The sequence below is a fragment of the Nyctereutes procyonoides genome, unplaced genomic scaffold (assembly GCF_905146905.1).
Source record: "Nyctereutes procyonoides isolate TBG_1078 unplaced genomic scaffold, NYPRO_anot_genome, whole genome shotgun sequence".
NCBI classification, from domain to species: domain Eukaryota; kingdom Metazoa; phylum Chordata; class Mammalia; order Carnivora; family Canidae; genus Nyctereutes; species Nyctereutes procyonoides.
In genome coordinates this window covers 67,795,813-67,812,494 of record NW_026575146.1, presented here as the reverse complement: position 1 = coordinate 67,812,494, position 16,682 = coordinate 67,795,813, and the positions used below count along the sequence as shown (strand labels likewise).

The window sequence follows — 16,682 nt, the reverse complement described above, 5'->3', positions numbered from 1 at the left end:
TTCTCCCTTTGCCTGTGTCTCTGCCTCTGTGTGTGTGTGTGTGTGTCTCATGAATAAATGAATAAAATCTTTAAAAAAAAAATAAAAGGTTGGGTGTTGGAAAAAGCCAGCACCATATCATGTTGGTAAAGCACATAAAACTACCCTAAGAGGTATTCTTGCCAAACAAGTTGAAGATGAATCTATGTCTCTGATATACTAACTTCCATTTACAGAAAATACAGAGAGAGGAACAAGCATAAGGACACCACAGAAGCAAACAGAAATATTTAGAATGGGAAACATCCCACAGGACAATTGGCAGTTTCTTTCAGTATTATTTACATGATCACACAAAGCTTTAACAGAAAAAGAATGCTGGAATGATGGTTGCCAGGGCTGGGGAAAGGGAGAAATGTGGAGTTACTACATAATGAGTATAGAGTTTTTGTTCTATAAGATGAATAAATCCTGGGGAATCTGTTGAACGATTATATGGCTATAATTAATAATACTGAACTGTATACTTAAAAATGTTTGAGATGGGGCAGCCCGGGTGGCTCAGCGGTTTAGTGCTGCCTTCGGCCCAGGGCCTGTTCCTGGAGACCCGGGGTTGGAGTCCCACATCAGGCTCCCTGCATGGAGCCTGCTTCTCTCTCTGCCTGTGTCTCTGCCTCCCCCCGCCCCTGTGTGTCTCTCATGAATAAATAAATAAAATCTTTAAAAAAAAATGTTTGAGATGTTATGTGGGTTTTTTTTATCACAATGTAAAATAAAAAGTCTTTAAAAATAAGTGTATCCAAATTAAAAATTAAACCAGAATATAAGAGGAGTACCAAAACTGTTAGATATATTAAGAACTGAGTGGGGAGAGTGGGGAGGTATATTTCTACATTATCCTTGGAGTCACACAACGCATTAAGAAAAGAGGAGACTCCTTTAGATTAAGACTCAAGAGATCAGACAACCAAATGCACTTTGTGGACCATGTTTGGATCTGGATTCAAATGAGCCAACTGTAAAAAGACATTTTAGCGGCAATCAGGGAAATCTGTTTATGGCCTGGGTAAAACCATTTGAGGTGATTTAAAATTTTCCTTCTAAAGTACATGTATTAATGTTTTAAAAACAGAGAGGAAACAATTGGGGGAAAATGTGTTAAGTGAATCACAATCTGGGTAGAATATAGATTTAGCAAAAATGGTGAAGGGAGAAATGACTGAGATTAACAAGAGCCTGAGGAAATAGATGGCCCTGGGGAAAGAAGCAGATTTCACAAGATGGAAGGTAGAATCCAACAAAAGGTCAGGACAACGTTTACCTGGAGGAGAAGTGAGAAAAATTAAGGAGAGTGTAGCAAGTTAGACGTGTTCGGAAAAGGATGGGAGCTTGTCAAAAAGGCCCAGGAGCCAACCTGAAAGAGTTCCCAATGGCTAAAGGTGGAAGAACGTGAACAAAATGACAATAGTATTTAATTAGAGTCCATAGAACAAAAGAAATATCCATGAATTCATACTGATAAAAATAAATTACTGAATAAATAAATAGAGAGGGCAACTTTTCCTCACAGGAGAATTCTAATTACTAAATGCAGAAGGAATGAAAGAAGTAAAAGATTCACTATTACAATACCACAGAGATCTGGCTGTAGGCAAGATCCATTTCTGAGATGCTAAAATTTAGTGGGTAAAAGTTTGAGGAGAAACTGGGTACAGGGCAGCCCACGTGGCTCAGCGGTTTAGCGCCACTTCAGCCCAGGGTGTGGTCCTAGAGACCCAGGATCGAGTCCCACCCACATCAGGCTCCCCGCATGGAATGGAGCCTGCTTCTCCCTCTGCCTGTGTATCTGCCTCTCTCTCTGTGTCTCTCATGAATACATAAGTAAAATCTTGAAGAAAAAAAAAAAAGAAAAAAGAAAAAAAGAAAGGAACTGGGTACAGATGGTCCCTGACTTGTTCAATTTATGAGTTTTCGACTTTGCAATGGTGCAAAAGCAACACACATTCAGTAAAAACTGTACTTCAAATTTTGAAGCTTTATATTTTCCTCATCAGTATGCAGTACAATACTCTCTCATGATACCGGGCAGTAGCAGCAAGCCCCAGCTTCCTGTCAGCCTTGCAACCACAGGATAAAAAGCTGATATACTTACAACCCTTAAGTACCCATACAATCATTCTGTTTTTCACTTTCAGTACAGTATTCAATAAATTACATGAGAATTTCAACACAATCATAAAACAAGCTTTGTATTAGATAATTTTTCCCATCTGTAGGTGAGTGTAAGTGTTCTAAGCAGTTTTAAGGTTGAATATGCTAAACTATGATGTTCAGTAGGTTAAGCATATTAAATGCACTTTCAGCTTACACTGAATAAGCTTGCACTTTTCAGCTTATTTTCAATTTATGATACGTTTATCAGGATAAAACTTCATCGTAAGTTGAGGAAGATCTGTACTTGCATAGTCTCAAAGTTCCTCCTGCAAGATATTTATTAATTACAAATAATAACTTTAAAGAACCCAGCAGACAGTACTTTAAATCAAGGTATCAAGACTAACTGACATCACCATCAATAAGACATTGACATCCTGTCCCTTTATGGGAATGGTGGCAGGATTAGAAACCAATTTACAGTAGGTTGAAGAGTAGACTGTTATTAGGAAATAGGGCCAGCCAATGAGGGCTATTTCATCAAGAACTTTGGAAATGAAGAGGAGAGCCTGTGAGGCTAACACTCATTTGGCTTCTCAGGTTCTGCTAAGTCATGTTTGTTTTTAATTTCATGACTTTGGGCCACACATAGTAGATCAAACTCAAAAATGGCTGGATGAAAAAAAAAAAAAACAGGGTAGTGAATAACAACAGCAACAACTCACCCTACCCGGCAAAGAATCAGGTTCTGGGACTTCAGATCCAACTGGTTACCAAGTGTCTTTGTAATTGACCACCAGTCAAGGCAGTGATGGAGAGCTTTTAACAATACAGCAATATGGTATTCAAGAGATTTTTATGCAATTCAGGGCTCATACCTTTAAAGAGTGAAGTGTATTCTGCATAGAATTAGGATTTTAGGTTGGCTGTGCTAATGATGCCACAGCCCAAGAAAGTTCTCAAACAGAGTTTTTTTAAAGACAGGAAAGTAAGAAACTCCAATCCCTCAAACAACTACAGGAAACTACAAAAAGACTCTCTTTGATCAGTAACTGTTTTACAGTAACAATTACAAGCGTTTAGCAAAAATACACTTCTCTGAATTAGTGTCTCAAAAAATCATCCTCTAATCGTAAGTCTCAAGAGAAGTGGCTATCAATTACTTCACCCTAAGAAAGCTTTCTGAACCTCTAATACTGTAGATGTCCTTGCCTGATTTCCTGTGAAACAGTGCTGGGCCTACTACAGAGGAAGACAGCTGAAGTCAGTATAGTACTGTACCTTTTCTTCAGAAGAGATGTGGCAGGAATAAAGAAAACCAGGCTTGAACATCAAGATATGAAATAAATATCTCATGAAATCTCAACATAAAACAAAACCTGAGTTCATTTTCCTACTTCATTACTTATAACCTAGGTCAGATCAACTGATAACTTGGGAGTTTCAAGTTTGCTTTACCTCTATTCTAAAAATAGAATAAATATGCTCACTACGTACACTGCAGCATTCCTTAAAAGATCAAATAAAAAATGTACATGACAATATTTTGTAAATTATGAAGTACAATGTAATACATTACCAATTATATCAGCTTTGTGGATGAATCAGTATTAGCACACCTTGAAAATCTTTTTAACATGCTCTGTGTTGACACATCCCATGTGGCAAAGACACCATATGTAAACACTTCTAAAAAAACTTGGGAACAGATTGCCTGTTTGTAGTCCAACTGCCAAAGATGTTGAGAATGTTCTCTGATTAGAGGTTTTCAGTAATAATTGCCCCATCAGGTTTCTCTTGAGAATGGAGTTGATAATGCTGAGTGAGGTATGAGGGTCGGCTGAAACATTTCCCACACAGCTGACACTGGTAAGGCCTCTCTTGAGCATGGATGCGATAGTGTTGAATGAGGTGTGAACTCCGACTGAAGGCTTTGCCACAGTCACAACACTGACAGGCTTTCTCTCCAACATAGTCATGTTTCCGCTGATAGCGAATTAAATATGTCTTAATGCGGGGCAACCCAGGTGGAAGGGCTTTTGCTGCTTCGTGGGCTTGGAGATGTTGAAAAAGATGCACATCCTGGATAAAGGCTCTGCCACACTGGAAACATTCATAGTAGTCTTCCTGACTATGAATTCTTACATGGCCAGAGGTATTTGTATGCTGAATGAAAGACTTTCCACCTTCATTGCATCCAGAGGACTTCTCATTGGAATGAGTCCTCTGATGTCTGGTGAGGTGTGGCATGAGGTAGAAGGCTTCTCCACATCGTTTACATTCAAAGGGTTTCTTCCCAGTATGGATCTGCTCATGTCTCTCACGAGCTGTTTGGGTAATAAAAGTTCTTTCACAAAATCTACATCTGTTCTCTTGGAGGAAAGGCTCATCATCTGCCAGTTGGGGACTAGTGCAAATTTCAGTAGTACATTCCTGGGGATCCTTTACTGGAGGCCCTTCTGATTGTTTAGTAAGATCTGAGCTTCTCTCAAAATCATCACTGTCGTGGCTTCTTTCTTGAGTGAGGGTCTTGGGCTTACTCATTGTTACAGGACTCAAAAGTTTCTTCTGGTTGTCCTGGTACAAATCTGATGGATCATCAGGAGAATACTCTCCTACGTTGACACTGCAGAAGTTATCTACCTTCAGATCCTCCATTCCTACCCCCAAGGATGACTTTTCCATAGGCAGGCTTTGCTCTGGAGTTAGATCTTTGGTTTCAGGTCTTTTCTCCCAATCTAAAAGAAATGTGAAAGTTCCTTCTATTCTTTCCTGACAGAGACACATCATTACAGCAGAAACAGAAGAAAGAGACCCAAAATAACAGAACAGATCTTATGCAGATTGGGAGAGATCTAAATGTTTTGCTAAAAGTTTGGATTTTCTTTAGAGACTAGAAGTAGTTAAAACTGTGTTTTACAAAGGCAACTCTCTGTGTGGGAAAGAAATGGACAAGAGACAAAGATGAACATAATGTCCTGGAAGATACAAAGTATCTGAGCAAAAGATTGTGTGAGCAAAGTACAGATGAAACAGTAGAGCCAGAATACAGCTTAGGAAATCGTCAGGAAAGGGATAACTGGACCCATCACAGCGGATTAGATCTTTTAGGAAGTGGTCTTTGAAGAGTAGACAAACGTGGAAGACTAAGAGAAAGCTGTTCTGCCAGTTCTCCTCATAGAGAATACCTCAAACCTGTACTCTACAATCACAGCACCAGCCTCCATCAGCTTTAGTCTGCAATAGCAGGCTCCCAGCTGGTTCCTCTGCTGGTCTTCCTAAAGCCCACTTTCCATAAACGGCCAGAGACATCTTTCAAAAACAGTGCTGCCCAGTGGAATGTCCTACAATGAGGTCAATAATGTATATTTTTTGTCACCTGATACATAGCCACTAGCGACATGGAGGTAATGAACACTTGAAATGTGGCTGGTATGACTGAATTTAAACTTATATAATTTTAATTAGTGTAAATTCAACTACGTGTGTCTAATGACTACCACATCAGATAGCACAGTTCGAAGGAGTCAGTAATACTACCTCATTCCCTGGCTCAAAACCCTCTAATACTTTTTTCACATCTCACTTGTAATGAAATCCACATTCTTTAACATATTCCTATGTGAGCTGGCCCATGTCTATCTCCTCAACATCATCTCCTATCCCCCTTCACTTGACTCAGGCCATATTGCTTTTCCTCCTTTTTCTGGAACACCCAAGCACATTCCAAACTTGGGACCTCTGTATTTGCTACTCCCCCCACCTGCAACACTCTTCCTCAAGATTTCAACATGGTTCCCCCTCCATCTGACTATCCTTTTTTATTTTTATTTTTTTATCCTTTTTTTTAAAAAGATTTTATTTATGCATTCATGAGAGACACAGGGCATGGGGGGGGGGGCAGAGACATAGGCAGAGGGAGAAGCAGCCTCCATGCAGGAAGCCTGATAAAGGATTCGATCCCAGGACTCCGGGATCACACCCTGAGCCAAAGGCAGATGCTCAACTGCTCAGCCACCTGCTGGGTCAGGTGTCCCTGACTATCCTGTCTTAAGCAGCCTCCCATTTATCACTGTCTGCTTTCTACTCAGACTCTATTATTTGTTTGTGTATCAACTATCACCCCCATTAGAATGCAAGCTCTGTGAAGGAAAGGATTTTGTCTGACTTGTTACTGTATCCACAGAATCTAGGACAGGGCTGGCCCACTACAAAGTCTCAGTAAGTATCTGTGGAATGACTGAATGAGTCAAAGAGTGCATGAACTAGATTAAAGAAGACAGTGAAAACAACAGAGAGGTGAATAGAGGAGTCCCCTTGGTATGTCCTTGAATTTTGTTTGAACATCCACTTCTCTGCCCACACAGGAAAAGGCAGAGAGAGCTGTCCTGATTGGCATTACACTGGGCACAATTACTGGTTCAGGGATGGGATATGACCCAAATGAACACTGAAAAAATGAGGTGAAGTGTGTCAAGGGCTTCTAGGGAAGAAGTGTCCTCGCTCTTGACAATGCTTCTTGAACATACCTGCTTGTTTGCATATGCTCTCTCCCCACCTCCCACCCTTGGATGGGAACAAGAAAGGACACCTAGGATTTGTTGGCAGCGTGAAAAGAAAAAATTAAAGTAGGCCATGATAACATCTTTGAGCCCCTAAATCTAGCCATCCATGAAGCCTAAATGAGTAGTATCATAAGCGAATACAATCCTCCTATGGCTTATCCCAGTTTGCATGTGCTTTTCTGTTAATAGGATCTGAAAGGCAACAATGATCCTGGCTGATACACATAGTGACCCAATTCAGAGAAGGAAAGGATTTCATAAAGATGGCAAATGTTATCATACTGTAGTCACAGAGTTTGGAGAAGGTAAAGTCTAGAAGGTTCTTGTCCTTGAGCCATAAGGATATTGGTAGGGAACTTCTGGGGGCTGTAGCACAGTGTGGCAGTGAGAGACTGTGTGTGTGTGTGTGTGTGTGTGTGTGTGTGTGTGTGTGTGTGTGTGTATTGGCAGATGTAGGGGGATGGAAACCAGATTGTGGAGGTTAAGGACGGAAGAGAAAGGGAGTCTCTGGGTGTCAACAAGTCTCAAGAGCTGGCAAAAGGGAAGCAAGTGGAAAGAAGAGTGGTATCACACCAAGGGTTTTTGTCCTAGTTAAAAGAGGAAAGACCTAGGATTTCTAGCTGCAAGGCTAAAGGTCTGAATAAGCACAGGAGTTGAAATACCGGAGGAAAGGGAAATGGGCCTCCCTGGAACTAGGCAGGAGAGTCACTCAGACTGCAGGAAAAGAAGATGAAAGTAATAGTAGGTGCACACTCAGTGGTGAAGCCTTGTGAGCCCTGAGATGAAAGCGTCGATCAGCCCTGTCTCTCCCTTGCCTGAACAGACAATCCCGACTGACTGGGGGTGTCTTCCCATGATTCGTCTCCATGGGCCTCCCCCTCACTACTCACCTTGACATTTGTCTGTATTGATGTCTTCCTCCCTCACATGTGACTCTTCCTCTTCCAGCTGTGAGATAATGTCGGGCTTAGAGAACTGGTACCCTGTTGAAGAAGGAGACTCATAACTTGGGGGTTCTGCCCTGCATCCACAGGAACTCCCAGCCAAGGCTCTAAAGACTCTGAGATAATAAGGAAGATGCAAATTCACACAAAAGAAAAGTGAAGGGGATCCCTGGGTGGCTCAGCGGTTTGGCGCCTGCCTTTGGCCCAGGGCGCCGTCCTGGAGTCCCGGGATCGAGTCCTGTGTTGGGCTCCCGGCGTGGAGCCTGCTTCTGTCTCTGCCTCTCTCTCTCTCTCTCTCTCTCTCTCTCTCTGTCTGTAATGAATAAATAAATAAAATCTTTAAAAAAAAAAAAGAAAGAAAAGAAAAGAAAAGAAAAAAAAGAAAAGTGAAGCCTGTTTCTAATGCTTTGGGCCCAAATGGAGACATTTTTGATCATCATAAGTTCAGGGAGAGGAAGGAAGGCTATGGATAGCTGATCTAGTACAGAGGCCGAGAATGTCATTAAACATCCTGCAATGCCCAGGACATTTCCCCAGAGAAGGAATGATCTGCCCAAATGTCAGTTGTGCCAAGGTTGAAAAACTGCTCTGGAGTAAAAAACAGGACAGTGTGCTGGGGTCTCTACTTCAGCACAGGGGATCTGATGTCATAGCTGCTCAAAATGTAAACAACATGCATTTTTTTTCCTCCTATAATACCTTCATTCTCTTTGTCTGAAAATGCTCCTACTCCCTCTCCCCTAGTTCTGTTTTCCAAACTTCAGTCATTTGCAGACCACCTGCCATGGTGGTCTGCCAATGTTTGTATGTTTGTATCCCCCAAAATTCACCTATTAAAAATCCTAATGCCCACTGTGATGTTATTAAGTCGGCCTCTGAGAGGTGCTTAGGTCATGAGAATGGCATGAATCATGAATGGGATTAGTGCCCTTATTAAAAAAAAAAAGATTCAGGGAGAGTCTCTAGCCCTTTCAGCCTAGTGAGGAGACAATAAGAAGCCTGTGACCTAGAAGACAGACCTCACTTGGCAGTGCTGGCACCCTGATCTTGGACTTCCAGACTCCTGAACTATGAGAAATAAATATGTTGTTTAGAAGCCGCTCACTGTGTGGTATTGTTATAACAGACTGAACAAGCTAAGACACCACCTCATTATTTCCTTATTTATTATATGTCTCACCCTATTAGAATTAGTAATAGCCACCAAAACAGGAATCCTCATCCATTGTGTAACCCCAACACCTATACCAAAACCTGGCACACTGACAATTTCATGGACAAACTTATTAATGACCCTCACATTCTGGGGCTATCTATGTGCCACTCATAGTAACATTTAGTATTCGATACTTTTCTTTAGATTATCTCTTTTAACAAAAATACACTTATTTAAATGGCAGCTTTTTATCAACTTTAAAAACAGAAACTGATACCACTTGCAAAAAAGAAAACAGCTCTGAAGATGATACAGCAATAAATTCAATTGAAATTAATTTTATTGAGTGCTACCTAGTTTTGGTTGCCTATCTACAGTTCAGAGCTTGAGGTCTGCTCTCTCCTTACTAAAACAGAAGGCCAACGAGAGATACTACCTAAAATAAACTTCTGTATAACCCACTGTACTCATTCCACACCTGGGAAGATAGAATCCTGAGTGACATGTAAGATCTCTATTAACCCAAAAACAACAGTGATACAAGAAGCCAATGCCCCACAAGAAGACAGAAATGCCTCCACATCACTGCATGAGGGCAAAAAAGGTAAAACTGATTTATTCCCTCTATTTAAGTCATAAATGTGGTAACTGAGAGAAGAGTTATATTGGAAAAGGCACTCCCCTTTGCCTTCTTTGTGACCAATAGAAGTACCAGTTCAAATGACACACTCTTTTTAAAAATATTTATTTATTTATTTATTTATTTATTTATTTATTTATTTATTTATTCATTCATTCATTCATTCATTCATCCAGGAGCGGGGAGAGCATGCATGCATGAGCTGGCGGGGCAGAGGGAGAAGGAGAGAAAATCTCATGTGGACTCTGCACTGAGCATAGAGTCTGATGCGGGGCTCAATCCCAGGACCTTGAGACCATGACCTGAGCCAAAACCAAGAGTCAGACCCGTGACCTACTGCACCACTCAGGTGCCCCTCAATTATACACCCTTGTGCCAGGTTTGAGGTAGGGCACTTCTATCTCCCCATACAGGTCTCTGACATCACAAGAACTAGAGCACCAGCTTGCTGCCATTGGAATTGTTTGGTTGCCTGTGTCAGGAGATTTCAGGCCCCCCCCAAAGCCACTGAAATGAGGATCCTGGCACCAGTAACAAAAAATATTTAGCTTGTGGCAAGAGGTAAACAATCTTACCTCTGGATGTGAAGAGAGACTGGCTCTTAAACTTTAAGTCTAGTAGAAGACAGTGGAGGTCCTGAAATTTTCATCAATTCCTTCACCCATTCAAAAAGCATCACTAGGAGTCTTCTACTATGCCAAGACCTGATGAAGCCCACCCTTGTCTGGCAGTACAGTCAATTTAAGGGAGCAGATTCTAGAGCTGAATCACTTAGGGTCAACTCCCAACTTGCCACTTTGTAGCTGGGTGGTTTTAGAACAGTAATTTAACTTTCCCATGACTCTGCTTGTAAAATGGCATTATAATAAAAGTAACAGGAAATATACCTCCCCCTCATAGGACTAGTGCAACAATTTAAAGAATTAGGATATGTACAGTGCTCAGACTAATGCCTGATACATATTAAGTATTCAGTGTTAGCTCTATTATGAGTAACTGAATTTTTAATTATTTTTAAAATATTTCATTTATTTATTCATGAGAGACACCGAGAGAGGCAGAGACATAGGCAGAGGGAGAAGCAGGCTCCCTGTGGGGAGCCCAATGCAGGACTTGATCCCAGGACCCTGGAATCATGACCTGAGCCAAAGGCAGACACTCAACCACTGAGCCATGTAGGTGCCCCTAAGTAACTGAATTTGATATTAAAATATTGCCTCTGATTTGGGTTGATATTCACTGACATGGTGAACCACTATTACTGACATTCCTGATGTGACAACAGAAGAGTTGAGAACCACTCCCTAGTGGGCAGAAACCAAGTTTCATGGAGAAGGCAGCCTTACCTAAGAAGACCAGGTTCCTATAATTCTCTAGCATCACCTCCCGGTAGAGGTTCCTCTGAGCAGCACTAAGGTAGGTTAACTCCTCTGGGCTGAAGTCCACAACCACATCCTTGAAAGTCACCAAATCCTAAAATACCAGAAACACTTCCAAATTATCAAAATCCAGAAATTATCCCAAGGAGGGTAAAGGACCCTAATGAGAGAGGACTGAACATAAAGCATTCAAACTGGCAGAAAGCTTCTTATCCAAGTGTTTTAATCCAGAGGGTACAGGGACCTAGTACTGTACCTTTCTTTGTCTTACAGTAACTCTTTCTGAGAGTTCTGCTGCTAATTACTATACATTTGGATTAGAGGCAAAAGATTCTTTTAAGCCCCTTTATAAGGAAATAATGAATGTGCATCATTAAAGCTAAGCAGCCTCAGCCTCAGGAATCAGAGAGAGTTAGATTTAAGTCTTCACTCTGGTTCTTGCAATCTTTGTGAGTGTGGGTAGGTTAAGTCTCAGTGACTCATCTGTAAAACCCAAAGAGCTCATAAAGAAATTTTCCATCTTATTAATAAAAAGAGATATTCAATCTTATTAATAAACAGAGACATGCAAATCAACATGACAAAGAACGATTTATATTTATTCAACTGACAAAAATTTTAAAAAGTATCAGTAAGTCTCGCAATACCAAATGTTGTCCAGAATGTGGACCTATGGGATCTCTTATTAGATGCTAAGGGAAATGTAAATTGGTAAACCACTGTCAACCCAGAAATTACATTCCTAGGTATATTTTTGCTTGTGTGTACTTGAAGACATTTACATTCTTTTTTTTTTTTAGCTAGAGAGAAAGAGCGGGGGGAGGGAGGGAGAAAGCACATAAGCATATGTGAAGTGGAGGAGGGGAGAGAGAGCGAATCTTAAGCAGGCCACACATCTGCTGTGGAGCCCGATGTGGGGTTTATCTCACAACCCTGAGACCATGACCTGAACCAAAATCAAGAGCCGGACATTTAATCGACTAAGCCACCCAGGTGCCCCTGATGTTTATATTATTAACAATGTTGTTTGTAACATCCAAAACCTGGAAACAATCCAAATGTCCATTTAGAGTAAATATATTACAGTATAGTCACACAAAGGAATAATAGTCCAGAAATGTTAACCAATTAACTATAGTTACAATAATCTTGATAACCTATGATTGAGTTAATTAATTTTTAGATTTATTTGTTTGAAAGGCAGAGAGAGCACACTCAGTATGCATGCACACGTACCCTGTGTGGGAGGAGCGGAGAGAAACCTAAGGTGACTCCACACTGAGAAAAAAGCCCAACATGAGCCCCATGACCCCCATGACCCCAAAAAGCTCCCCATGACCCCCAGATCATGACCTGAGCTGAAACCAAGAGTTGGACACTCAACCGACTGTGCCACCCAGGTATCCTGAAGGTTGAATTTAAAAAGCAGATACCAGGGACACCCAGGACTCCAAGATGGCATCGCCTGTACCAGTGAAGGAAAAGAAGTTCATGGAGGTGAAACTAGGAGAGCTGCCATGCTGGATACTGATGCGGGATTTCACCCCTAAGGGCATTGCTGGAGCATTTCAAAGAGGTTACTACCAGTATTACAACAAGTATATCAATGTGAAGAAAGGGGGCGTTGCTGGGATTTCTATGGTGCTGGCTGCTTATGTGCTTTTCAACTACTGTCGTTCTTACAAGGAGCTCAAACACAAACGGCTACGCAAGTACCACTGAAGAGGGCCCAGTGTGGAAGCACATTTGGCATTCCTGACCATGACTTTTGCCTGGCATCCTTGAATCCTTCCATTGCTTAATTCACAATTAATATCCAATAAAAGTTGACTGGTACTCAAAAAAAATAAAATAAATAAAAAAATAAAAAGCAGATACTAGAAGACTACATAAGAATTTGATATATATTTTATTAATATACATCTTCTATGTTTTCAGGAAAACATTATGCAGATCAATGGACAACTGATTTAAACTAGAAGTCATACATTGACTGCCTAGCTCCTACAGAGGGTTTATTTGGCTTTTATTATGGGTTTATTTTATTATTGTATTTAAAATTCGTATTAACTGCCAAGCACAAAAAATTTATAGATTTACTATTATTAACTGGAGTTTTAAAATCAGAAATCAGAAGATCTAGAGTCCTGGACCCACATTCTCACATGGCACCGACCAGCTGAAGCTAAGTCATAGCTTCCCGTTGATGGACACTGTAGGGACACAGGGCTATTCTCAGGAGCAAGTCTTTTACAACAGTGTTTCTCAAACTTTTTTCCTTATCTCCTCCTCAAGAAGTCATTTTAGACAATTTCTTCTAATTGCCAACCTCCATGAGGTTTTTTCTGGTTCTAAAGGAAATGTAGCATATTAATTTCATTATCTCTTAGGTTTCAAAATATGATTTAAGGGGCATCTGGATGGTGCAATCAGTTAAGCATCTGACTCTTGGTTTCAGCTTGGGTTATGATCTCAGGGTCGTGAGGTCAAGCCCTGTATCAGGCTCTGCACTCAGTGTGGAGTCTGCTCAGGATTCTGTCTCCCTCTCCTCCTCTCCCCCTCTAAAGTAAATAAATAAATCTTTTTTAAAAAAATGATTTAACAAGAACGTTAAGGAGAACATTTTTGAAAAAAATAATAAAACCTCATAACAGTATCAAGTCCCTATAATAGCTGCCATTTGTTTCACATATAAAAAGGAGGATAACAGTGCAAACCACATAAGGATTGTTTTGCATGAGCCAACACTGGGTGTAAAATGGAATACTAAAACAAAACAAAACAATTCGAGATAGAAAAAAAGGGAAAATGTTAAGTGTGTGGTATGTGGGATGGTCTAAGTCCAAGAGAGAAAAATAAAGCAGAGAAAGGGGATATAAAGAGTCAGAAAAGGATTTTAAATAGGGTAGCCAGGGAAAGGTTAAGTGATATTTATATAAAGACTTAAAGAAAATGAGAATGTGGTTTGATTTGATAGGGAAAGTGAGATCCCCATATTGGAGAACCAAATCAGAAGAAAGCTTGACTTACCTGGGATCCCGCAGATACGGGACTGTCAGACATCTCTGTGTCCTCCTTTTGCTGTTCTTTGCTGTTCCTCTCTTCTGCAAGTACAAAGTCCTGAGGAGAGAAACCTGCAAGAGACAAAGGAATGACCATGGAACTGAGTCCCGTCTGGCAGTACCCAGAGACATAGAAAGTGGCTGGCCACCCACACCATCCTTCCTGTCGTAGAAGACAGCAGCCGTCCTGGACTTCCTATAAGAGAAAAGCCATAGACATCTTTTCTCCTCAGAATAGCAAGTTCCAAACAAGAGCTCTGGGCATTCCCCAGGTCGAAACTCCTCAATAGCTCCCCACTGTCTTCCAAATAAAGTGGAAGTTCCTTCTTTATGTCTGCTTGTAATCACCAGGGAACCTCAGTTTCTCAATTGTACAATGGAAATAATAGCTATACTTCTAAGGGATCTTGTAAGGATTAAACATTACATATATAAAGCACTCAAGCATTTTAAAAAGGGGACGCTCTTAAAGCTTTTCCTCCATCTTTGTCATTCACTGACCTAGAAGATGGCTACATTCCCTACAGAAACCTGAACCTTGAAGGCCTTCCCTGCCTGTAGTCTTCCCAAGTGCACCTTTCATTAATCTGTTGTTTCATTCTCATATCCTAAGGAGCTCTCTTTCCTTTCCCCCAAATTCCAGCTCCATCAATAGCCCAGGGCCTTTGGCCAAGTTTTTAACTTCTGGTACAATGTCCCCTATGTCCACCTGAGACAGTAGAACACCGGGATCAGAGTATAGATGCTGGAGCCACCTGCCCAGGTCTGAATTCTGACTCTGACAATTACTAATCATGGGGTCACGGGCAAGTTCCTCAACTTCCTTGTGTGTCTGTGTCCTCATCTATAGAATAAGGGTAACACCTATTTCAAGAGCTATTAAGAAAATTAAATAAATTAGTATTTATAAAATGCCTAGAACAATGAATATATTCAACATGTTCACTATTAGCATCTTCAAAATCCTTTTAAGAAATGCAGGTGCACAGAATTGGATTAATAATAATCCTTAATTCATAATATCCATATTAAATCATGTATGACCCTATTTACTTTAAATTTATTCATTTATATGTTTAAGTATAATTAAGAAATGTGAATTCACTACCCAACCCCCAATCTAGAAAATTCCCAATAATTTACATCCACCCATGTGCTTTTTCCTGTCCACCCCCAGCCTTCTCTCCAGAGGTAACTGTGATCTCATATTCATATTTTTTGTCCCCTTGCCTGACTCTGTCTATCCCTCTGTCTGTCCATCTCTCTATAAAATACCCCTAAACAACCCTTTGTTTTTAGTTAGTATCACTTTTATTCAAAGGACTAGGAGGAGTAAATATTTCTTCTATTATTAAAATACCTTTAGCCCAAGCTAATAACTTGAGTTTCCAAGAGGTCAAATTTTGGTAGAGATTAAATTTCCAGGTCTCATATCTCCCACACTTTATGCCCTCCTTTTTTGGGCTGTGTTGTTTTGTTTCATGTTGGCACTAAAGTTTAGGCTGATTAAGAAATAGAACAGGAAGGAGCAAAGCTGGAGAAAAGAGGTACTCTCAGAGAAATAATAAATATTAAAGGCAAAAGCCAAACCCCAAATTTCTTTCTTCTTATATAAGGCAGATTAGAATGGATTATAAAATTCATTCTTTTAGGGATCCCTGGCAGCGGTTTAGCGCCTGCCTTTGGCCCAGGGCGCGATCCTGGAGACCCGGGATCGAGTCCCACTTCGGGCTCCCGGTGCATGGAGCCTGCTTCTCCCTCTGCCTATGTCTCTGCCTCTCTCTCTCTCTCTCTCTCTCTCTCTCTCTCTCTCTCTGACTATCATAAATAAATAAAAATTTTAAAAAAAGGTTAAAAAAATTCATTCTTTTAGTCATTTGACAAATTTTTATTCATCTCCTATTGCATCCAGAGGATGTTCAATTAATGGAAATGGCTAGTTGCTTCCTTTCTCTCCCTCACCTTTCTCTTCACATGCTTGTATCAAATTGGCCACCAGGGTTCCTGCCTCCATGCTGTTCTTAGGCTGTTTTGACCTCACCCAGGTCTGAAGCTCCTCTGATAGGGTGTTCAGAAACTGTTCCAACACCAGTTGCTCCATCATCTGCTCCTTGGTGTGGGTCTCTGGCTGCAGCCATTGACGGCAGAGCTCCTGGATTTGGCTCACAGCTTGGTGAGGCCCAGTCACTGAAAGATACTGAAAATGCCTAAACTTCTGATGAGAAACTTTCAGAGACTCTGGATTTCTTAAGGAGATGGCTTCTGGATTCTCTTCTTGAGCATGTAGATGGAAGAGCTGGGGATTCTTCAAGATCTCCAAAACGTCTGTCACGTGCAGCATCTTTACAGATATGGCCCTTCACAGGATAGAGGTACTCTAAAAGGCAGGCTGCTCTAGAACACACTGTTGTGGAAGATGGTGGGTAGAGTTGTAGCATATGAAAAAAAGATATAGAAACCCAGGACCTGTAGAAATTACATAGAGAGACTTACATATGGACTACACAGTTAGGACTGAACAATGGGGTGGAGGTGATTTGAAGCAAAAGGAATTACTTAATTTCACACAAATGCCTAAATACACATTCACAGAAATTTGCACATCTCCAGATAAGATGCTATCTCAGTCCCATCCCCAGGTCTGGAAAATCCACAGGCACAGGCTTGAAATATTTCAAAAATAGCACTGAAGGGAAAAGAGACTTGAACCCCAAATACAATACACTGAATTAATTTGATGAACCACAGAAGAATTTCACTTTAAAAAAAAATGAGTTAAAATGGTTTTGTATTATACAAAGTA

The 16,682-nt window shown here is 40.7% G+C and overlaps 2 protein-coding genes across 2 annotated transcripts; one reads left to right on the top strand and one right to left on the bottom strand.

Moving 5' to 3' along the window:
* Positions 1 to 3,891: 3,891 nt before the first annotated feature.
* On the bottom strand, positions 3,892 to 16,220 carry ZIM2 (zinc finger imprinted 2). Its single transcript, XM_055310190.1, has 5 exons — positions 15,842 to 16,220; positions 13,848 to 13,951; positions 10,785 to 10,911; positions 7,589 to 7,681; positions 3,892 to 4,871 (listed from the first exon to the last, which is right to left on the bottom strand). Exons 1-5 carry the CDS (start codon positions 16,218 to 16,220, stop codon positions 3,892 to 3,894), a joined length of 1,683 nt encoding a protein of 560 aa, XP_055166165.1.
* LOC129499687 (ATP synthase subunit f, mitochondrial-like) lies at positions 12,273 to 12,653 on the top strand. Its single transcript, XM_055309531.1, has one exon. It carries the CDS (start codon positions 12,273 to 12,275, stop codon positions 12,537 to 12,539), a length of 267 nt encoding a protein of 88 aa, XP_055165506.1. The 3' UTR covers positions 12,540 to 12,653.
* Positions 16,221 to 16,682: the final 462 nt, after the last annotated feature.